The 24972-nt window shown below is 41.9% G+C and overlaps 1 protein-coding gene across 4 annotated transcripts in view; it reads right to left on the bottom strand.

Annotated features, from left to right (window-relative positions):
• The window catches only part of PCNX2 (pecanex 2), a 132847-nt gene extending 110282 nt beyond the window's left edge, over nucleotides 1-22565 (bottom strand). For 2 of the 4 annotated variants that reach the window (XM_015857877.3, XM_015857878.3), the window contains exons 1-8: nucleotides 22121-22565; nucleotides 16961-17169; nucleotides 16072-16189; nucleotides 13645-13681; nucleotides 11901-13178; nucleotides 3743-3890; nucleotides 3429-3574; nucleotides 2077-2170 (exon numbers count right to left, since the gene is read on the bottom strand). In XM_015857877.3, coding sequence (XP_015713363.2) covers nucleotides 2077-2170; nucleotides 3429-3574; nucleotides 3743-3890; nucleotides 11901-13178; nucleotides 13645-13681; nucleotides 16072-16189; nucleotides 16961-17169; nucleotides 22121-22372 — 2282 coding nt within the window. In that variant the 5' untranslated portion in view covers nucleotides 22373-22565. Of the gene's footprint in view, nucleotides 1-2076; nucleotides 2171-3428; nucleotides 3575-3742; nucleotides 3891-11900; nucleotides 13179-13644; nucleotides 13682-15013; nucleotides 15043-16071; nucleotides 16190-16960; nucleotides 17170-22120 lie in introns of those variants that run through there. The other 2 variants (XM_085541299.1, XM_085541300.1) reach the window with 2 other exon arrangements.
• Nucleotides 22566-24972: the final 2407 nt, after the last annotated feature.

The raw sequence follows: 24972 nt of genomic DNA, 5'->3' as shown, positions 1-24972 counted from the left end.
ATTATCACTTAAACTTAACAAACATCTCTGTCAAAGGAGGCCCTACCCTTGAGTAATGTCTCTGGAGAGCTCTCCACATAGACATAAAGACTAACTGAAGCAAAAAATGATTATGCCTTGTGCTTTGCTTTAGTCTGTGTACTTGCCTTTTTCTTCTATAATGAAAACAACTTTATCTGAGAACTGTGACTATTTGGCTTACCTTTAACTATGGACAAGAAACTAAGCTGATGTTAAGTGCTGCACACACCTACTGGTGGAAGTAGGAGGGAATGGGGAAGGAGAGATGCCTCATTCCGGAGCCATTTTTAAGGAAGACAATAAGAGTTTTCCTCTATTTTTAGTAGGCTATAGGCATTCAGTACCATTTAAATACAAGCTTACTTGATGGTGAACAACTGAAAATGAAAACCCTTTCCACCCCGAACTACCCTTCAGTCTATGCACTGATGCTACAAACTGCCAGTTGAACAACAATTATAATTTATCTCTCTGATCTAATGATATTACAAACTGCTCTTGCAAAACTCAGCTTTGGGCGTGCTTCATGTTTCCTGGTCCTACTTCCCAGTTTTTTTGGTTTTGGTTTTTTTTTTTAACATGAATTTATGCTTTGTACTTTCCTTCATTACTCTTCTGTTCTTGGAAAAGCTCATGTGTTCTGCATTCCTGTTCCTATACAAAAACAGTAAACCAGTAGGAAGCCACTGATCTTTGCTGGTTTGTTCTGTTACAGTCTGAACCACCACCTCTATTCAAAGATTTCCAACAAAGGTACTGATCTTTCTAAGTTAAATGTATGTAAACAGCTGCAGAGAACATCTGAACTAGCTTTTACTAATGACACTTAACAGACTCCTTTATATACAGTACACATTTCTAGACATCTGCAAACCACAAACTAAAGACCCACATTTAATGTAGTACAGCAAGACCACAGATGACACAGATGTCCATAGATGGACAGATTTAGAAGGACTGCATGCTACAGAAGGAAGATTGTCCTTTTTTGATAAAAACAGGTTAACTGAAAGCTGTCAGGAGACCTGAAACTATTTATGCATTTAGGACAGATTCAGTTCATAGTTAGATGAAGGGGATGGGAGGGCATTACTCTGTGCTAGGTAGAGGGGAAGAAAAAAGTTACAGGAGTTACATAACTCTTAACCAAGATATTTGATTGAAACTAGACTCTACCATGGGTTGTTTTCCCATTTTGCTGAAGAAACAAAAACATTTCAGATGAACTCAGATATTTTTTTCTTCATCCACTGAAAATAAAGAGCATTACTCTCATTTACCTAATGACAGCATTTTATCTACAATACTAGCACACTGTTAACATATTCCTGAGGTTGTCAAAAGTCTCCACCGAAAGGCAAAAACCTTAAGAACAATATTTATTATTAATTCAATGAACCCTCTCATCCCCTAACTCTTGCTAACACTCTATAACAATATGGAAAACATATAACTCAATAAAAATACTTATGATTAATTAAAATTCTTTTTACAAACATGCATAACATAATATCACATCAGACAGCAGAAACCACAGTAGCAAGCCTGGGATTTGTGCAATCACTCTGAAAAGACCTTAAAAGAGAAAATTGTTCAGATATCTTTTTCAGAGTGGCAAATTACCATTAGACATTCCATGAAAGTTAAATGGCTCTGCTGCTTGAATTCAGAGGAAGTGGTGTCAGTAGCTGATACTGATAGGACCCAACAGGTAAGAGAAATAAGTAAAACAATAAGGTTGAGAGAATATCTGGTAACAGTCTCGCTTTATTTTATTCACAAATCTCATTTATATTGCCACACTTGACTTCGGCTATTCCCAGATAGTAATGGAAATCACACTGGCTAGTTCTGGTTTTGATTTGCACTTTTCCACACCAATATTCTTATAAAGCAATAGCTGTTCTAGTACAGAACAAAAATGCATAATTTGACATCTTTAGAATAGGTTAATACATCTATTCTCCAGTGCTTTTCTTTCACACACATCTTTCAAATCTGCTTCATAGCATCCAGCAATGAAAACTCAGTTTCTAAAAATAAGGGTTTACTTACTGCGCATTTGAAATACAATCACAGTTTGATAGTTGATGTCGAAAATTTCCTTCCTTCTGACAGCCAGCCTTTAAATAACAGGATCTAATTTCCCCTTCAGAAAATATATATATAAAATAAGTCAGTTACATGATATAATCATTTGTTTTGCAAACAAATTTACCCAAAAAATATTAGGTACATGTATAAATATAAACCAGCTTTCAGTTTGCAAATTAGATTTGTCTTAAATTTCACTAAGCAAATTAACATTTAAATAACTGAAAACTTTACAGAAAATGAGACAAATTCAAGTGAAATTTTGACCTCTTTTTCCATAAGCACAAGAATCCATGATAGCAAAGAGAAAGCAAATCAAAACAGCATTCATAGAAACATTCATAAGAGGCTTATGGACTCCACCATCATTTAAATGCACACAAGGTAAATGGAAAGACCATCCATTAATATAAGCTCACTGTAGAAGAAATTTTCTTCTCAAGAAGGTGAGGTGAAAAGGTAAAAACAGTGAAAAAATAAAATCTGCTAAAACCAAAGGCACTGCACTCTCCCTTTGCATATCAGGAAGAAATGAAGAGACTGTTAAACTCAAGCCTGAGGCAATGCTATTCTGCTGCTCTCAGCCTCACTGCACACAAGGAACTGCAGGGCTGTGAGCAAGGCCTGGAGGAATCAGCAGAAAAACAAAACAACACTGGGATTAGGATCCCAGCTGCCATGAATACTCATTCACACTGGTTTTGAAGGCAGCTTTAAGGGAAAGTGTAGTGGCTGCAATTCAAAGGTGTTGGCCAGGACCTCACAGGGCTCCATGCAGAGTTCAAACAAACCACCATCACACAAGTTACAGCTTCAATCTCTAGTAATAGCTGTGGAGAAATCCTGCTCCAAGCATAGGCTTAAGACCACTTCACTAGTTAACTCACTTGAAAGAGGAGGCAGACCAGGGCTCTCAACAAAAGTAACCACAATGTCATCAGAGAGAGTTAAGCCTGAGCCAGCACCAATTCAAACTCAGCTGAAGAAGACAACAGTAAAGAGGAGGAAGGTTTTGCCCTCCCCTCCCAGCTCAAAGGCTCTGTGCCTGCACTTCTTGAGGATGACATTTGGAAGATAAACTTCTGGTACGTATGGCGGTGCACAAACTTCACATCGTGTGGCTGCATTTTGAACACTCTAGTTACTGCTGATCTGAGAGTGCATTTACTGATATGACTAAGCCATCTTCTTCCAAGCACACAGAAAACATGCAATCCATAACAGGCAAGATGAGAAGCATCCTCTTAGGAAGACTAAAATTTTCTACAGAAATTTCTTCACACATTGCAATTATTCCACCTATAGAAACTCACCATTTTCATCTATGAACACATGCATTGCATCCACGGATAGCTCATCTTGTACAGACGCCTCAGGTCCACTTATTACTTGCAAGACAGAACTGTCTTGCTGAGAAGTTACTCGGTAGATTATCTGCCTTTGCCTGCTGCCCTGGTAACTTGACACAAAAACGTTTCAAAACTACTATGAGGAACTTTTTTCTTGTTCTCAATAAAACAGAAAGAAAGAGAGGTTAATTAAAAGTTTATGTCATTTCTACTCAATGAAACAAAACAGATTACATCATATCTTTGAAGTACAAAACTGTAAAGTAAACTGGCCTTACAGTGCTGTAAATTTGGCAGACTCTGGTAGCACTGGACTAGTACTAGCACGATCTTGGCTTTGTACATCTGATCTTTCCTGCTTAGGAAGTTGCTCACGGTGCTTTTCTGTTCCCATCACTTCTTCTTTTCTCTCTGTCGTCTGGCTATCTGGAAAACAGGGCAGTGAAGTAGTGCCACTCTCCACATAGGACTATTAAGAACGTTGTTCGTTACAACTGCGCAAAAATACCTCAACTAAAAGCTAAAACACAACAGCAAACACTAGTTTTATGAACAACATTAACATGAATTTATATAATAATGTTTAAACAACTTACAGAGAATGTTGGATGAGGAGATATTCTGACCTGATAAGGCTAAGTGAATGCATTTTTTCAAGAACAGGCTGCATGATACAAAGGACACAAGTGGGAATTTCTGCTTTCCTTCTTTTCATCCAGAGGAAGTCTTCCCTGATCCATTGCAATCAGAGTCTGCCTTCTGGTCAGACCACAACTTGTTTCCTAGCTATGAGTACTGACTGACAGCAGATAAGCAGCAGCACTGCCTCACATTCTTTTACACTTACTCCCTTTTACAAAAAGAAGGGAAGAATCTTCAAAGGAATTAAGGCTGGAATTTGCAATGGAAACTACATAGCTACTCAGCTTCTCTTCATTACCAGTCACACTCCTGATGCAGTACAGAAAAAAACAAGCTAAACAATTTCACAGTAGCTTTCCTTATGTTTGGAAAATACTGAATTACAGATTCTAAAATACACACAATGGACTTGTTCTGTTTCTACTACACTGACTATGCCAATTTATATCACCTATTTCAAGTTATATGTAAATGGTATATCATTTATTTCTATATACAAAAAAATTCAGGTGATGGTCTCTTTTAGTTATTTATTCTCACACTGAAGAGTAAAACATTTTGCAGCACCACTGCAGGATTCTAAAGTGCAATAAATATTGGCTTCATCATCACCAGAAGTTGTCACACAACTAAATATTTAAGAAAAAAGTGCTGCTAGAGGTGCTGCAGCGCGGTCCGTAGATTCTGTGCATCTTACACTTAGCAAGGCATATGGATATGTACTTACCCAGACTTCTTGCAATATCTATTGCTTAAGTGCCTAAGAAATATAATCATCAAGGAAAAAAAGAAAAAAAATCACAGAAATTCCTTTGCTAAATTGCATTTCCTTTCAAAAGAATTACCACCTCTACCTGCAAGAATTCCCAGTCAAGAATCAGTGTTATCATAGCTAAGACAATCTAAGGATAAAACAGGTTCAAGCTTTCCAGAGAGAAAAGTACTATCTTTCCTTGGGCCAATGGATACCATTCAAGAGAGCAGGCAGGCTTTTGGATGCACAGATCTTTCTGACCATCTGAGATATTTTCCAGCCATACCAGCTGCTCTATCAACATTTTCCTTCTATAAACCTACCTGCCCTTAGGAATTAGGACACCTCCACACCAGTTTCAATTCACAAGACATAACCCTTGAGAATCTTAAAGGCTCAGACACCTGCACAAATTCCTCAGCCTCACTGCACAATCGTAAAATCCCTTCTCTCTGAAAATATTGCCTACTCAATTCTTTTTATTAAGAAAAGTAAAATTCAGAAGAATAAGAACAACTTCAAGTGTACCACCACATTTTGACCCCAGCAGGTCTTGGCCCTTAGCGCAATGCAAAACAGGCAGTACCAAATGAGAAGAACGTCACCAAGGCCACAGACCACAACCACAAGCCTAACTAGACAGGGCTGAAGGAGCAGTAGAAATAAAAACACAACATAACTCTTGCTTGAAACAGCAGCTCATTTGGCTCCTGCTGAAAAAAAAAATTTAAAATGTCATTAGAACACTGAAAATGTTCCAGGTCTTGCATCTCTAAAATAAATCTCTAAGATCTTCTCTAAGATTTTCCTTTTCTAAAGGAAACCTCTAAGGGATTTCCTGTGGAGCACACAGGACTTTGGCTTCTTGTGCAGTACAGTGAGTATAAGCCTGGTTTAGGGAAAAGCTTTGTGTCTGTCATACAGGGAGACAAATTTTAACAGGCCTTCCAGAATTACTTTCTCTTATTAAAACAAACGAGGGAAAAAAAAAACCAAAAAAAACAAAAAAAAAACAGGTTGGTGGGCTTTTCTTTCTTTCTTATTTAACGATTTTAACATCATCTTAAGCATCACCTTTATCTTATTTAACCATGAACTACTGCAGCATCCTCTAAATCATGCAACTACCAGAAGCCACAGACGTCTCATCAAAATCATCTTGCCAAAGGTTTGGGCTGTTCAAGCATTAATAACTGATAGAGATCAGAAACCATGGTTGTAAAATCTAATTGGTCTCACATTGCCCAAAACTGGCTCTAGGGTTGAAACAAAAAGATTTTTCTAATTTGATTATCTAGTGGTTTCAGAAAATGACTCTCTTCCTCATTCCAAACCACAAGCCTTTCAGACTTTTTTCCTGCAGTAGTAAAGAGTCATGATAGTAAAAACATAAACAGTCCCGCTTCTTACAGGCTTCATATGCCAATCAGTCAGCACCTCAGTAATGAGTACTTCCAGCACTGGACAGATAGGCCCTATGGGTTTTGACTAGTTTTCATAAGCACTTATTTCTTCCAAGTGAATTACACCTTCAGAATTTAAAGAGAGATAGGGATGTCTAGACAAGGAGTGTCCTGCCAGGCTGCATAACCAGCTCCACATCACCAAAATGTTTCCTTGCAAAGCTTAACATTAAGTTACCAGGAAAAACACTCACCACAACCAAAAGAAGAGTAAAAGCATAACACATAGCACAGCTGCACATTCACTATGGCCTTTGGCAAGACATGAAGCCAGCATAACTGTTCCATAGCTCTGGTGTACTTGTAGCTGGGCCAGCAGAAGCCCCAGGCTCAGCAAACACCTCAGTTGCAGATCTGGAAGCTATGCACCACATCTCAAGTACCAAAATCCATCACAATGGTACTGCACACAGTTCTGGGCACCACAGTACAAAAAGAACAGAGAACTACTAGAGTGTCCAAAGGGAGGCTGCAAAGATGGTGAAAGATCTGGAGGGCAGGTAGTATTGAGGAGTCCCCTAGGTGTGGTCAGCCCAGAGCAGAAGAGCTGAGGGGAGGTTTCATGGTGGCTGCAGCTCCTCACAGGGAGCAGAGAAGCAGCGCTGAGCTCTGCTCTGTGTGACAGCAATAAGGCCCGAGGGAACGGCATGGAGCTGTGCCAGGGGAGGGGCAGTGGGGGCTGGGGACAGGGTCTGCACCACAGGGCAGTGGGCACAGCCCCGAGTGCTGGAGCTCAGACAGTGTTTGACCATCACTCTCAGACAGAGGGTGTGGATTTCAGGTGATGCTGGGTGGATCCAGGAGTTCAATGACTCTTGTGGGCCTCTTCCAGCTAGGGATATTCTACAATTCTATAGCTACATCATGCCTGGGGAAGGGTGGTGAAGAAGAGTCCTTCCACCTAGGTATCTAGCTGGAAGACTGTATGCATGTCTTATATTTTGGTTGAACATAACATATATCCTGGTAAAATCCTTACCAAGGCCACTGGGAAGAGTTTGACGGCAGCTTTCCAGTTTGAAGGGTACAGCCTTTGTAAACACAGTAATCAAAATAAAACAACTATTTAAATTTGAAGCCTCTGTTTTAACACCTCCTTAAATTTTATTAGGTAATTTTAATAAAATTTCCTTGCTCAGTAAAATTTATTCAGCACATTTTTTTTTATCGTTTCGTGCCCTTTCTCCTGTCTTCCAGATGTTTTTCCCTTGTCTTTTACGTGCATATCCCCATTCCAATCTCCACAACTCAATCTTGCAAGTTAAAATGCCACTGTTGTCATAATTTCAAACACCATCTGTTTTGAAATCTGGTCAAGCAGAATTAAGCTAATTAAGCCCAAGCCTCGTCTGTTCTTTAATTGCTGTTGCAGAACCTACTTCTTCCCACAACACTAAGCTCCAAAATAGAAAGTTTCACTTTGAACTGCATTTGTTCCCTGCTTGGTTGCAGAAATAACTTAAGTCACTCTGCTCTTGTCAGTACTTAGATGAAATAGCTCTCCAACTAATGATATCTCCCCTTCATATCTGTGGATAACATATTACAAAGACTAAAACCAGACAATTTAATCAACATTCCCAAACCTTCCTTCATCCTTTCAGCTTTAGAAGAACCTCGCATGAGTCCAACCTGCTTGTTTTATATTTTTGTTGTCCTTTCCTATGTTGTAATTAAAAAACATTTTTAAAAGTAGTTTTGTTAATTCTAAACATCAGCTATACTATATACTTCATATGCAGCCCAAGCAAGCCAAAATGTTGGATACCAATGAAGTTTATGTACTTTATCCACAATTCACATTTGCCTACTATGCTAGAAATATGTTTTAAACAACAATAAAAAAAAAAACAACAAAAACACAGTAGTAAAGCTGGCCACCCCCAAGCATCAGCAATGGTCAGCAAATCTGATGCAGTCCACAAATTGCTATAAAGGTTTACTTCAGGCAGTGAAGAAACTCATAGGATTATCCATTAATCAGGATTACCAGATTAATCCTGAAGCAGCAGAAAAAGCTACTGGTACTCACTGTGCCTGTTACAGGACAGGGAGACTTAAGCACAGAAGTGACTTGCTCAAAATAATCAACAAGGCCAGTAACAGAGCTGGGAATAAAACCATGGTTTTTGAGGTCTCAGGTAAGTAACTGAATCATTAAAGCTAACAATGTCAGAACATCAACCTCTGAAATAGCTCCATAATTTCTTTACAGGTGTCAGCCTTGTCCTTGAACACACTAACACCACTTAAAAAGTCTGAAATTTTTAGGTCACAGCCTGTGAAACCTGTTTACAGACTATGCGTCACACTGAGCAAAGTGAGCTCCCCAGCCCGCCATCTGAAGTGGCTTGGTGTTCCAGGTGCCTCTTACCTGCTCCCCTGCCCCAGCCTTATATTGTAGCTGTTGTTGGGACTGATGGCTTGATGCACAACATTCCTCTGCCCCTTGATTATAAAGCAGTCTGTAGCTCTCTTTCTTAAACATGGGGGGGAAAAACTGAGTCGTCTAAAAATATCCACTTAAGTACATCTTAGCTTTTTATAGGAGCAGTGTAATTGCTAGGGATCCAAAAGAACTCACTCAAGGTTGTGGTTTATGCACTGACCAGAATGATGAGTGCCTTTTCTAAAAAGAGCCTGAAAAACATCTCAATTCAGGGCAGATGGCCCCTGTTCAGGTTCTGCCATGCAGGTCCCCACCACTCCCACAGCTGGCTTTGTCCCCTGGTGATAACACTGTCCCAGATTTCAAGTCACTTGCAGCAGAGGTGACATGGGCCCTTATCCTGCACACATCAGGTGTGCAGCTCTCAGCAGGGCAGGAGGACCCAAAGCAGACCCATAAGGCCAGCTTTCCCTACAAAGGGTACAGAAAATTTGCAGTTGCCCTTCCATAGGCTTTCATTATGAGGGCGGTGAAAAATTGATTCAGAACTGGAAGGACAGTGGCCCAGAAGTCATTTTTAGCAAGTTCCAGTGGTACTTTCTCACGACATAGAAGAGATACTATGTCAACAGAACAGCAGCAGCTTTTAAGAGCTGGCTTTTTTGCATCCTGTACTTAACACATCAAATCTGGCATCCCTGCCAGCATTAAGAACGCTTTTATTTTCTTGTACTATGTTTTACTGAGCTGCCTACTGGCAAAAGGTTTGCTGGGTGAAGATGATGCAACTTCTGTTTCCACACAATTCAAAAGCGTGTGGAGGGTGCACACATCAAACAAAGAACCATCTACGACATTCACTCACTCACTTTCAAGACTGTTCTGATTCACAAGTTTTCCTGCCTTCTCCAAATTATGCAAAACATCAGCCTTCTTCCCTGCAGCTCCAAATAAACAGCCTTCCAGGAACCTGCCAAGTTTTTCACATTTCCCAGTGAACACCTTCGTGAGATGCATTTCATGCTCCTTTGGACTAGACATTTGTTATTATCTTCTGCCAATTAAGTGGTTTACAAGGTCAAAAGAATAAAGAAACAAGAAGACAAACAACCTCCTCCCTCAAAACAACGGGTGCGTAGCTTTGCCTTTTGCCTCCCTTCTATTATATTTCTTTTTGAACAAACCACTTTAAAGCAGGAATAAATGTTTATTCAGATCTGCTTTAAAACGCTCTTTTGTTAAAAGCACATTTGTAATTGCAAGGCTATAAACAAATTAGAGGCTTTCTCATTCCTAAAATCAAATCTTACTGCAGGGAAGCTGCCAGTAATGACAGTAATATATTTTAGCAAAGAGTACATTCTGACTAGGCAGGAAAATAAATAAAGCCTACTTGCTGTAAATAGCAATTGTCTTTGAACTACATCTCCCCAGCTTAAGAAGTTTGGGCTGAGTAGCCTTTTCCCTGCAGAGCCAATACAAGGTCTACAGACACCACACGGTGACAGAATCCACTGCAGTATCACACTCCTATCCAGGAGGACACTTGCTGGGCCTGAAACAGCTCAACATGCCCTAGAAATGCACAGGACAGCCTAGCTGCACACATATTAAGTCTAAACATTTGTCAGGCACTGGAGTTAAGGGAATGGAAAGGTAAGGAACGCACATTTGGCCACTTCAAATACCAAATTGGTTTGAAGAAAGGTGTTAAATCCTTATGTTTCTCAAGACCTTTAGGTTTGAATAAAAAGAATTTAGTTTGCCAGATCTAAAATCTAATAACCATACATACACGAATCAAGTTTGTTTTCTGTGTCATCATGGAATTCATGGATAACTTGATATATTCTGATTAGCCATTGCTTTCCTTTACAGAGGCAGTCTTCCCATTTCATATTACTCAAGGCATTCTTCCAAAAGCCATTTACTTCTATAAAGGCGACGTTCTGAAATCACCAGTGTGTTTCCCACATACTGAAAGTTTTATAGAGGGGAGGAGTGAGGTAAACAAATGTCTGAGAGCCAACCTATGGAAAAGAATGCTGTTTTGACATGGAGAGAAGCTGTACTGCTGGGCATCAGAAAGTTCCCCAAGTTCAATGCAAAACAGGCATTTAGTTTGCTTCCTCTAAGGCTGCCTTAGAACCATCTATTATAGCATCTAAAGTTTAGAGAACATCTTGGAAGAGAATATAGGCTGTCTCATTTTACTTTGGCCCGAATCACTCAGCAAGTACTTCCACACTCCACACAGCTCTACTGTACCTCATCTAGCACCCTCACAAAACAGGCCTTCTAGTCTTCTTTACACAGTTGCTAAAGATATTATAAATAATGCTCCTTCCTAATAGAAAAGGGTCAGAACTTGGTAACAGCAAGGAAAATGTTGGATAAAACCAGGTATTCCTATGTGAGAATGACAAACTGGATTTCATACAGGTTTGAAAATGAACTGAGGGAGGCTTCCCTCCCCTCCCCCCTTTCTTTTTAAAGATAACTCTTTTTATAAAATGGAAAAATGTATAGAAAGATACTATTTTCCACTAAAATATCTAAGGTTTTCAATAAACCCCACTGACAAATTTCCTTCCATTAAGCCCAAATATTTTCACCTTCAGCAACTAAATATCAAAACTCTTACCTACCGAGAAACACACTAGGGATGTGCTTGCTTTATTTTTAACTATAAAACAACAGATATCTGTAGAGAAAGATGAGGAACACCACACACACGTGAGTTAGCTAGAAGTTTTGCCCCCACTAGTGACAAATCCAGCTTGCTACTTAATCAGACACACACAGATGACTCTTCAACATGCACCTTGTAAGAGAAAGTCCAAAGCTTTCACACAAGATTTTTAAGAATTCTTTTTGATTTTTCCACAGTCCAGGACTGTCAGATGCAAGGTATTCTGGCACAGAACATTAAACACTAAATACTAAACACCTACTGAGGTTAACATTAGCTTTTTCCAAAGGTGTCTTTAAGAAAACAACAGAAACTTCAGCTGACACACTTTCATGAAATTACCCCGTTCCAACCAAGCCCAGCCTTCCACTGATTAATAACAAAACCAGTTCTTGTTTCTGTATTCACTCTACTGCGGATCTCAGGGCAAGCTGCTATAAACAACATAACTAATCTCAACTTTCTTATTCCAAAAGTTGTAAATCATGCATCATACCTCCAGCAGAGATGTTTTCTTTTGTAACCTCTGTTTTGACAGTAGACTGATTAGATGCCTTCATCTTTGAGGTATTAATGGATTCCAGAAGGGAGACAAACTCTAGAAAATTAGACTCATTGGGCACCTGTCCTTCTTTAGCTTCTAGATCAGATTTAGAAGTTGGTAACGTCTTCTCTTTGTCAGACATTTCCACAGAATTCTTACTTAAAAGCACATCTGTCCCACTGTCTACACTCAGCACCCGCATGTGCCTCTTTTCATGAGCAGTTCTACAGGATTGAGGATCGAGGCTCTGTAGTTCTTCTTTTGAATTCAAACCCACATTTTGGACATTTTCAGAAGCATTCTTCTGATTTGGATCTGAATAAGTGTTTGTTTCTGAATGGGCATTTACTGGATTGCTCTGTTCTTTTACTGCATCACCAGACTCATAGCCAGAGCAATGGTTGGATGACAGATCTGTCCTCAACATTTCTGGAGTTCTTTCACTTTCACTAATTTCTGGACAGTCATTACCTTTGCTGTCATCAGACAAATCAAAAGTTATAACAGGAATTCTGAGCTGTTCATTGGTCTGCTGACTTTGCCAATCTGCTGTGACTATACCAGACTCAAGAGCTGAGCTTGTTCGCTCGGTACCCAGAGCCCTCAGATGGACAGAGTCTGCTAGGTCACTGAGGGCGCTGTTTGGTGTGCTGCTCATTGTGATGACAATTTTAATGGGTTCACACAGTTGGTCTCCAGGAAGAGAGTTGTCAACAATTGCAACAGCAGTCTCACTATCCGAGCAGTCAAGGTCTTCATTGGTACTATCAGCACTGCAAGAACTTTCCACAAGCTCAGGATCTTTGGTTGCAAAAGCACTGCACTGTGGGCAGTTACTGGTAAAGCTTGCCTGCAGTGAGCCATCTGCTAATTTCTCTCTTTTGTGACTTCTCAGATTACTCGAATGGTCTGAAGTAACTGAATTTTCACTGTCCCACGGTTCCAAAGAAACTCCAGTTCTTAAAACATCACCTTGCAATGAAGAGATATTAGATAAATTTTTAGCTATATCTTTGTCCATGTGAATAACTTGTGATCCACGTTGCTCCTCCTCTCCGCTTTGATTTACTCCAGTTCCAGAAAGCGTTTCCACAGCAGCTGGTTTTGTCACTATTGCTGATGTTGTAGAGCCTGAAGCAGAGGCTAAGGAAACTGGTAATACATCTCCTTTAATACCAGGTGAGGTAGATGAAACTGGTGGTACAGACTGGTCTTCTAATACTGTAACCCCTATCAAAAGACATAACATAAATTAGGTTTCACAAACAGGATGACTTTACATTATCAAGGTAAAATCGTTAGTTAGCAAAAACCGTAAAGAAGTCTGCAGTCAGAAGACGTTTAAGGGCTTTAAGATGTTACCTGAACACTGGCTTCCTCTTTTAATGGATCCCAGAGACACAGAGCATCCCAACAGCATGGGAGAAAAACTCTTTAATCTCTCTATATCAAAAATGGGGAAAGCTACTTGGTATTCTCACCAAAAGGCTGTGGTCCAAACAGCTCAGCTGACAGAAAGCTTCTGTGAGAATTCCCTTGAGATTTTGTTACCTTGAGCTTTTCCATTCAGATGCTAACATGAAGCATGACAGATCATGCTGCAGGGTCTTCTGTGTCTTTATTTATTTATAATTTTGTTTATGGCAAATAAGGATGAAATAAAAATTCAAAGGGGATTATAATGCCTTTAAGATACCTTTAAGATCTTCAATAGTTTCCCGTGTTGGCAGGTCCTAAAAACAAAAACCACACAAAATTGGTAAGGCTATGTATTAAATTATGTTGGAAGAAAAGAAATAGTATTTGGTAAACACCATTGAAATTTGGATGTGTATCTCCCACAAAATGCAAAGGGTGGGTGATGGAGATGGTTATAGAACAGACATGCTCCAAAATGCATCATTGCAATTGTGTGTGTTATATCTGGGGAGAAAGAAAAGTGAAGATTTTATTTTTGAAAACATTCTGCAGTGCCTGACCCAGACCTTCTTAAAATAGTTTAGGAGTAGAATACATTCATCTTTTCCACTTCTCATTTTAGTGATTTAAAAACAAGTAGCTGAAAAAGTTTGGTCTCCAGTCCTTGGTAGCAATTTCTCCATGAAGAGCTAGAGGAGAAAGCCATTCAGTTATCCTACAATCATTCAGATTGCAAGGAAATTACAGAGGTCATTTAGCCCAAAGCCTTTCCCCCTACACACACACACTCAAGGCAGACACAGTTAGAGCAGGTTGCTCAGAGCCATCTCCAGTAGAGCTTTGAATATCTCCATGAATGGAGATTTCACAGCCACTTTGGACAATCGCTTCCAGTATTTGACCACACTTCCAGTTAAAAAAATAAAAAAATAAAACTTTTGTTCACTGTCTCTTAGTCTTTCACTTTGTACCCTCTGAGTGTGCTCAGTCCTCCCCAATATCCTTCATTAGGAAGGTGAAGACTCTACATTCTTCTAGTCTTACATAGATCTGCCTGCCCTCATACATCCAATCCCAGTCATTACTGCCAGTGGCCCTTTTCTGGATTCTCATCAGCAGGTCAGCATCTGTTATGCAGTGAAGAGCCCTGAGCTACACAGTACTGCAGAGAAACATTTTAGGAACAAGAACCAGAATGGAGAACTAGCAAAAAGTTACTGGGAAAAAATAACATGGATCACCTCAGGCTGACATGCACCAAAATTAAGAGGAAATAATTATTCCATTTTACAATCTCATAGTGATAGCCTGGCAGCAGGAAGAGGATATTGGGTTTGATTAGGCTCAATCTACATGTTCAGAAATGGGAGACTCAGACAAGTTTCCTGGGAAAAAAATTAGTTTGTTGACTGGACAAATACCAGAATATTGGGGACTAGGACAGAAACAAGGTGGAAAATATTTTTCTCATAAAAGAAAAATTGTTAATGTCTGTGAATCATACAGATGCTACAAAAAGGTAGAAACACTCCAGGAAAAGAGGAAATACTTTTGACTCAATAGTTTGAAGTAAATAAGGACACAAAAGGGGAAAAAAAATGAAGACAATGAAGTATCAAATAGCTACTTATTCAGAGATCACTAACCATCCTCTGCACTGAATGAGGCAGGAGTCCTGTAGAAAGAATAGTATGGGATCACATAATTAAAGATGTTATCACAGTATACTTGGGGAGCAGCTTAAAATTACACAGATAACATTCATTCTGTTTCCTAATTTTTGTACACTTTTGTACAATCAACAAACGAACAGTTAGCACAGTGGCATGGTTAGGCTGGCATTTTACAGGTTGTATAATTTGAAATATTATCGCAGGGGAAAGAGATAATCAAAGATTAATGAAATGCTCACCCATGTCCTAGGCTCACAGTAGAAAACTCCAACAGGAGCCATCACCAGAAAGAGATCTTTCCCTAGTGGGGGTCAGCCCTTAAATGGGGTCTAGGAGAGCTGCACTCAGGCTCCACCCACTCATCACACAGCTGAATTGCCTTCACCTGTGCCTGACTCAGAGCTTGCCTCAGGTGATCAATCAGTGGTTCAGGCTGTGACTCATCTTTGTTCTTCAAACTTCTCATGAATATCTCTTTCTTAAATAACATCTACAAACATCACTTTCATCACTTCATACACTAAGTGATTTAGAAAGCATAGCCAATAGTGTGGAATCTATGTATTTTCAACCTTCTGTAGATAAAACCTGATTTAAATCTAGAAGTTATGTTTTCTTTAAATATTGAACTGTTATTTTATAACCATAAGTCCAGTTACACAAAAAATAAGTTACTAATGCTTCAGGAGCTGACTCCTTCTCAGGGAATGAGAAACTCTCTGACTGCATTAACTTCTTTCTCTGAAAGCAGCCTTGAAAACTAGCTGTCCTCAGCAAGATTTTCAAGTCATTTGGTATCTATAGAGCAGACAGACATCTCTCAAGACTTACAGAATTATCTCCTGCAGGTTCAGCTTTGTAAAATTATACTTGTGAGATAAGGCCAAGGCTGAGCAACAGCAGTAGTTACACAGAGTATCATTTCAACTTGAAGCAGACCTGCTTCCAGTCATCAGCATCTGACTGAAATTCCATGTGATAAGAATACATTGAAAAAAAGTGAAAACGTTATTACCAAAAAGCATACTAACCGCTGCCCCAGATGAGCTCTGTGAGTGGAGAGCTTCTATCCTCGAACTGCTGTGTATTGTTGGGGTAGAGCCATTTTGGTTGGTCTCACCAATTACACCATTATCCCCAATCTTATTGCTGAAAAGAGAGAAAAGGAACCAAGTTATTTACTTACCTCCCATCAAACAATCATTTGAAATGCAATGCATAATGTCTATCCGTATAATCATTAGACCATGAAAAGTGAAGTTGTTCCCTTTGACTTAATTAAAAGAAGCATACATTACAGTCAGCTCGTTAATCATTTCCTTGGTGGATACATTCAGCTATTCACTACTCTTCTTAGACATAGGCTTCCCACGGACGTAAGCAAATATTCTTGGACAAGATGTACTATTAAGAATCAACATGCTATAACATTATTTCTCCAGAGGTGGGGGGGGGGGGGGGAGGCGGGTCTCAGTCACCTTCACACAATTTTTTCTGTAATAAGCTGACTTCAGAAACTTGTTCAACCAACACACCAAGGCCTGTTTAAAATCCATCAGCCAGCTAGCCAAAATATTCTTTATCTTTTGATCAAAACCAGTAAAAACCTCTGTTCTTCCTTCAGCCTTTAACACTTCTTTAAAAACACCCAGGTTTTCCCTATGATCTTTTAGTCCCTCCCAGACAGGTCTCTTCCCTTCAGGTGGCTGCCCCATCCCAAAACCAGGTGCAGCTCTGCCTGCTGCATCACAAGCATGCAAGAACCACTGAGAATAAAAGCACTGATATGGGTTTTAGAAATGTCATTCCCCACAAAATTGTAGGAGGTTTCTTGCTGTCAATGGGTATTTCTGCTGCACAGGACAGTGCAAACTTATCAGTAATATACAATATACCAGCAACGCATAATGCGAGGCTTACCTATGATTTGAAGGCTGAAGAACCGTGTTTTCTTTGGGGACCTCTGCATCTTTACACTGCCTTCCATTTTTTCTTGGGACCTGTTGTTGAATTGCTTCACCTTTATCAAACATAAGGTGCAGACGGTAACTGATCACCTTAATAGCCGTGAAGAACACTGTCACTAAGCTGCAGTATGCAAAAGCCGTAACTGCATTTGCTGGACAAGCCTATAGAAAGGAATAATACAGACATTCATACAAGTTTATTATAAGAAGATGGTGCTATTTAAAGACAATTTCAATACTTTTTTATTATTTCTAATTGTCTGTTATTTGTAGCTCTACTGAGTTTTACAGACACAAGAAGTACTGTACCTCCATACAGAAATGTTGAGTTCTACTCATCAGAAAGTTCTAAAGATTTGCTCAAATTTCCAACCATTTATTCTTCTTTTGATTAGCTATGGAGAGTTTCTTTTGTTAACGTATCCACAAAGCCAGTAAAAGATCACAATCAACAAACATTGTTAGAACGCTCTCAAAACAACCCTTCCAGTACTTGAAGGGAGCTTATAAACAGGAGGGAGGCCAATTCTTTTACATGGTCTGGTAGGAATAGGATAAGGGGAAATGGCTTTAAAGTAAAAGTGGGATGGTTAACATTAAACATGAGGAAGAAATTCCTCTCTCTGAGGGTGCTGAGGCCATGGCACAGCTGCCCAGAAAAGCCGTGGGTGCCCCATTCAAGGGCAGGTTGGATGGGGCCCTGGGCAGCCTGAGCTGCTGGGTGGCAGCTCTGCCCACAGCACAGAGGTGGAACCATATGGTCTTCAAGGTCCCTTCCAACCCAAGCCATTCTATGATTCTATGAAAATTCTCCACTCCCAGGACAACACAGCTTTTCCTGCATTATCAGCCACAAAACAAAAGATAAATTATCCACAAACAAGAAACTCCTTTTGAAAAACTGCCATCTTACCATTTCTCAGCTACGAGAGTAATGCTAAAAACACTAAAATGCTGCAGTTTCATTGCCTTTTTCTAACATTTCACAACATCTCCTATTGCCTCTACTGCTGAAGAATTAAAAAATAATAATAATCATGATCAGTCAAAACAAACAAATGTAATGCATTTGGACAGAGGCAGCTTCTTAGAACGCTTTTTTTCTGAAGTTCATAATCATTAATTTGCAGCTGTCTGTGTCTGCTGATTTGGGATGGGCACCGGGTCTCTTAGTCATTACAATGAATTGTAGTTCAAACACAGACATTGGTACGTCATGTCTGTGAAGGAACAGCACTCTCCTATGTAAATACTTCCTTACTGTAAAGAAAGATTCATAATAAATGCTTTCAGTTACATTTGAAGGGCCAAAATCTTCATATCTATGGTCACAAAACATCCTTACATGAAGTTTTTATTCGGTTGCAGAGAGATCTAATTTCATGCCCTAAATCTATAATTTTAAATACCAGCTTCGGAGATCAGGGATCATTTGAATTTAAAAATCATTTCAAAGTCAGAAATGAACCACACTGCACCCACACAGATAAGGAAGGGTATGAAGTACATTCACTTCATCTCTAAAACAAGCCACCATGTTTATCTTGATGTTAAAATGAGCATGCTGAATCATCTCTGCGTTATCAGCAGCAAATGGGTTGCTACTCCTCTGCTGCATTTAGCTTTCCAGGTAAATTCTTTCTTAGGACTATTCTGATTCATATAGAATCAAAGAATGCCTTGAGATGGAAGGGACCCAACTCCTGCCTCCACACAGAACCACCCAGAAATCAGAACTCCTATTTCTCACAGCTTGGAGCTGCGACCACTGCCCTGGGGAACATGTCCCAGGCCCCAACCACCCTCTGGTGAAGAACCTTTTCCTGATATCCAACCTGAACAACTGCTGAATTGTTGAACTGAACAACTGAAGAGCAGCATATTCTTAATGTTCTGGATCTTGGAAGAAGCTACACAGAAGAAGCTGCAGCTTACCCATACAAGGAATTAGGAGAAAGATGAAGGCGGGGATGGAAAGCCTTGGACTTTCAGAAACAGGCCCCTTGCATAAGGGTAGAAGTGTCATCTGAGTGCAGCTGGTGTTCCCAGGTACGGATATGTGAAAGCTACAAAAATTTGCCTGAGCTAGGGGAAATTAAATTACAGACCACTGAGGAATTATATGATAGGATCACTTTTGCTGTACTAGAGTTATTATTAGCCTTGTTTCCTACAGAAATTAGGTTTTATAATCACACCATGTGGCTGTTTGCTCATCAACTCTCCAGCCCCGCTGCTGAAGAACTTTTTAACTCTTTAGCAACTTGTCACCTAATTTTAATAGAACACCTGCTCGGAGCAGGCCAGTAGCTTCCAATATCAGAACACTGTGGGCCACAGGCAGACACTCAGATTCATGTGTTTGAAATGCTACTTAGCTTCCTGCTGATGCAGCAGGGTTGGTCTGCCTGTGCAGACAGAACATCTGCCTGGGGTTTCTGGGAAGAAAGACTGGGATATACCATAGCACTGAAGCCAAAGATATATATGCTAAAGTTCCTTAAGCTGAATTAATGTCTAAGAGATGTCCCTAACACATTGTAGAACATGGAAAAACAGGCAGCAAATCCCAGGGGTGTAAACTCAGCTTCAAGAGTTCATTCTATCTCCTAATAAATATGGTAAGAGCAGCATAGTTTATCTATCCATTCCAGTGATACACATATCCTTACTGTTACAGAAGGAGAAATTAGGTTAAAGTGTGGTCAGCTGGGACTGGAAGCAGCTGACACACTGCCAGCTTTATCACAGTTTACCTCTGAGTAATTTGTTTATGTGCCCACACCCTTATATTGCCATGCTGTATTTATCATGGTATGACTTGAAGACCTAACGTTCAACTCAAGAGCTTCCTGTCCAGCAAAAGAAAGAAGAAACAATCACTAAGTTATCTCAAGGACTCACAAAAAACCATAATCTGTTACGAGATCTGCCATGGCAAGTTTATAAAATAACAATATTAAAAGTTGACTTTTAGTAGCAACGATGTTCCAAATAGTTTTCAATGTATATTTTTAATAGCATATCTGCTGCTACAAAGGATAAATGAAAAAGACTAAACTGAACTGCATTTTCAGGAATGGTGAAGTTCACAGGGGAACAATTAGTAGCAGAGTAAGCTGTGCTGACAACGCTAGAAAACAAAATCCTCGATCCACACAACAGAAACAACTTGATACTATAAGCTCCTCAATGCTACTGTCAGCACATCTCAGCTGAGCCAGTGTGAAAAATCTAAAAGCAGCAGGATGGGGTTTGTCGCTTCATTCCAGTCAAACTGTTTCAGGGAGACTTTCTGACTTTGTTAGAAGTGTAACTGAGACAATCCAAAGCAAAGGAATGTTTCTAGTAACAGCACTCTAATTTGGTCTGACTTTGCCATTCCAAGAGATACTGGTGACTGCTTAAGCTGATTCCACTCCAAATATCGCCAGAGATTGAAAGTAAAATTCCCTGAAGAAATCCTTCAATTAAAACAAAGAGGTTCAAGTTTCTAAGTGGTAAAAATATCTGTCGCCCACAAAGTTTACAAAACCCACTTAAAAGCAGGAAAACAAATACTTGAGGACATCACTGCTTGAGCAGGCAGCACCATAAATGCATTACTCTTATCAAGGATAAAGAATTCCCATAGCGACACATTAGCTCAAGAACACAAGTCCTTCATTTAACCAGATGATTCATCAGAAAGCCAGCCAGTCTACAGGAGTACATCCATCACAACAGACAAACACGAAGCCCAGGAGAAAGAAAGGGAAAAGTCAAACTGATAAACCTGGTTTTCTTCTTCTCCCTTTATATCATTTCTCCCATTTAACATTTGCTTCAAAATACGGTGTTCTTTTGTGCAACACTATTAGTCCAAAAATTTCCCGGAAGGCAACACAGTCTTTCAGATATATACCTACTTACTCTGGAAAACAAAGTTAACCATCACCTTTTTTTCCATCATCTGCTTTTTAAAAATCATGCACGTCACTTTGGCAGCAATTCTTATCATGTTAGGCTCCTGTTGGCTTGCAGAGGACAGAGACTCTATTCACCAGAAAACATAGTTATGTTGGCTTAAGAGCTCCATGACAGGGATTACAGGGATTGAGAACAATCCATGCCAAAAGTACAGCATACTAATTGATTTTTAAACATACATAACTGACCTCTCACTGGAATTCAAGAGAGACTCATGAATGCTCTTTGCAAATCAGGGCCATCTCTGACCATAGAATCATTGGAGGTTGAAGGGAACTTTAAAGGTCAACCAGTCATCCAGTCCAATTCCATACGTAGGGCAAAAAGACCTGCCTAGAGTTTTTGCTAAGCTCCAGCCATTGAAGAGTTCACCAAGGAATCACACACACACAGAGAATGATCCAGGTTGGAAAGGACCTCAAGGATCTTGTAGTTCCAACCCCCCTGCCTGGCAGTGCCACCAAACATACACATTTACTAGATCAGGTTGCCCAGGGCCCCATCCAACCTGGTCTTGAACACCTCCAAGGACGGGGCATCCACAACCTCCCTGGGCAGCCTGTTCCAGGGCCTAACCACTCTCCTAGTGAAGAACTTCCCCCTAACATCCAACCTAAATCTTCCCTCTTTTAACTTAAAACCATTTCCCCATGTCCTGCTATTGTCAGCCCTTTCAAAGAGTTTACTCCCCTCCTGCAAACTACTTCCGAGCTTTCCTCAGGCAGAGGGAAGCACACCAAAACCGAGTCAAACTTCCAGGTTCTATATTAAAGTTCGGCAAGCAAATCCCAATTAGTAAAACCACTGACCTGCAATGCTTAGCACAAGGTGAGCTGCATGGCACGAGGAGCACTGCGACTCACCAGTGACATTCAGCCACTTGACTTTCTGCCATTATTCACCCCTCTCGGCTGGTCACACCAGGCCGGGTGGCACACAAGAAGCCGCCCCCAAAGGGGGTTCCGAGAAGCCGCCGCAGCCCCCCACCTCCCCGGGCCGCCCCAGCGGCGGGGCGCGGCCTCCTCGGGCGGTCACGGCGGGGACATGGAGCCCGAGGCCGCGCTCTGCCTTTGCCGCAAGGCCGAGATGCGGCGAGGCCCCGACCGCCAGGCCGCTCCCCGCGCCCCCAGCCCACGGTGCTCACCAGGTGCATGGCGAGCGGCAGCGTCAGCAGGAAGAGCCACAGATAGAGGTGGCAGCTGTTGGTGAAGGCGCCTTGCTCCGGGTCGTGGTACCAGCCGCCGGTCAGCGCCGCCCACACTCCCTGCCCCACCAGCCGCGCCGCCGGCGACACCATGGCCGCCCCCCGCCGCCCCTCAGCCACCCGGCGCCGCCGCCGCCTCCGCCATGCCGGGTGCCGGCGGATTCTCCCATGGTGCCCCGCGACGCTGAGCATCCCGCCCCACCCCGGCCGGGCCGGGCCGGGCCTCCCTCCGCTCGGCCCCGCCGCCGAGCCGCTCCCGGGGCCGCGCCCGGCTGCCGGCAGCGCCAGAGGGGCGGCCGCTGTGGGTGGGCGAGCGGACGGACGGCGCAGCGGAGCCGCGTCCCGGAGCGCGGCGGCTCGCAGGTGCGGGAAAGGCCCGGCCCACCGGGCGGCACCGCGCTGGGCACGGCGCAATCCCCCCGTTCACCGCCACGAGGTTATTTTACACAACTCGTCGGGTGTTTGTCAACCAAACCTCGGCCCGCTTGGCGGTAACCCGAGCTCTACTTTGAGTTTGGTGACAACCGAGATTGAATTAGAGATTTTATAGTACGCCAGGGGTGTCAGAAGGTGGGTGTGCATGGCACCGAGAGGGGACCAAGAGCAGGTAAGCCGAAGGCAGCACAGGGGACACGGGCCACATCCCTGTGGCACACCTGAGGGAAGGGACAGCAGGCAATGGGTGCCATCAAACAGCGTGTTTGAGAAGTAATTCACCACATCTAAACTCAACTAATAGCAGGACACGGGGAAATGGTTTTAAGTTAAAAGAGGGAAGATTTAGGTTGGATGTTAGGGGGAAGTTCTTCACTAGGAGAGTGGTTAGGCCCTGGAACAGGCTGCCCAGGGAGGTTGTGGATGCCCCGTCCTTGGAGGTGTTCAAGACCAGGTTGGACGGGGCCCTGGGCAACCTGATCTAGTAAAGGTGTATGTTTGGTGGCCCTGCCAGGCAGGGGGGTTGGAACTACATGATCCTTGAGGTCCCTTCCATCCCAGGTCATTCTGTGACTCTGTGATTCTACTCCCAGTGCTGAACACAGTGCAACCACATTGGATGCTTGATAGGTTTGAGAGCCATACAAATAAGAGGGATGGCACCACTTATTTCAGTGACACAGCACCTGCAGATGTCTGTGGGATTACAGCCATGGGATGAGGAATTTGCTTGGCTTGTCCTTGCTAAAGAGTCTCCTAATCTGTAATACTGTGGGTGCCCCATCCCTGCAGGCATTCAAGGCCAGGCTGGATGTGGCTCTGCACAGCCTGGTCTGGTGGTTGGTGACCCTGCACGTAGCAGGGGGGTGGAAACTGGATGATAACTGTGGTCCTTTTCAACTCAGGCCATTCCATGATACTGTACAAAGGAGGCACAGTTCTGGCATTGCCCTGCATGCTGTTCCATTAAACATGTCTTGCATAACATCTCTCTCCCTCGGCGAATGGAAATTTCTATGTTATCTTTTGCACAGTAAGGCAAATTTTTTTTCAAAGGCGGCAAATTTTGTTAACACAAACATCAAACACAATCAGCAGCCATCAATAAGATTTTAATAAGTAGTGATTCAAAATATTAATTTTTTTCAGGAACTACCCAAGTTGTTTCCTATATATGTATATGAGCTTCTCCATCAGCAACCTGCACGCTGTTCTTCTTAATGATAAGTCCACTAGGTGGTGCCATGAGAAAAGTCACAGGCACTTCACGTTGCTCTGTGCTGGGAACAGCAATCACAGAATCATAGAATCACTCAGGTTGGAAAAGACCTCGAAGATCATCAAGTCCAACCACAGCCTAACCATAGTACCCTACCTCTAACAACCCTCTGCTACATCATATCCCTGAGCACCACATCCAAACGGCTCTTAAACACAACCAGGGATGGCGATTCAACCACCTCCCTGGGCAGCCTATTCCAGCGTTTAACTACCCTTTCTGTAAAGAAGTGCTTACTAATATCCAATCTAGACTTCCCTTGACACAACCAAGATCCTGGAGCGCTCCGTGCTGCAGAAACACCGAGTAACAACCCCGGTGTAGCAATTGCTGGTGCATAATGGTACTTGAGGGAGTACATTTTGGAACACCAGGTCTAAATCAATATTTAAACTTTTCACCGTCCTGCAACCAACACCTTGCCTGACCCAAAACATTCCACACTTAATGAGTTCCTGCAGATCCCTTCCGATAAAGTTCAAGGTGGAATTTGTGTGGCGGAGCGCTTGTATTACAACATACTTTATGGCTTTTATAATAAGGCAAATATGCAGATAAAGAAAAGGCTCGCAATTATCTCTCTGAATAACCGCGGGGCATTCTTGCATATTAAAGGCAATGGGAGAAGACCTGATAGACACGCCGGTTCTGCGTTACTTCTTTTTGGTGTTTCAGTAATCACCACAGCGTTTTATTCTTGCGTAGAGATGTGGGATGAGAGGGATGCCTCCTGTGGGATGAGCGGGAGTTTATTAACTTCATTAGGCTTAAATTGTGGAATAAGTCAGTCAGAAACTCGGTTGTGATACACAGCTGCACCGAACACGCAGCTGAATAGTGAATAATAGCTGAATATCAACGAACACACTGATGGTTCCCCCTCACCCTGGGGCTGACCCGAGCAGCAGCCGCCCCCGAGGCGGCCCACCCCCACCCTGAGGCCCCCTACCTGCCCACGTCCCCACACCCACCGCCGCCCCCTCCCTCCAACCCCATCCCTGCTCTCGCCGCCATGTGACGAACGACAGGCAATCAGCGGCGAGGAGCGGGGAGGCGGGAGCGGCGCCACTCCCCTCCC

The sequence above is a fragment of the Coturnix japonica genome, chromosome 3 (genome assembly GCF_054131305.1).
Source record: "Coturnix japonica strain WE chromosome 3, WE-NBRP24, whole genome shotgun sequence".
Classification (NCBI taxonomy): Eukaryota; Metazoa; Chordata; class Aves; order Galliformes; family Phasianidae; genus Coturnix; species Coturnix japonica.
Note: the sequence above shows the minus strand (reverse complement) of the source record. Positions and strands in the feature narration are given on the sequence as shown.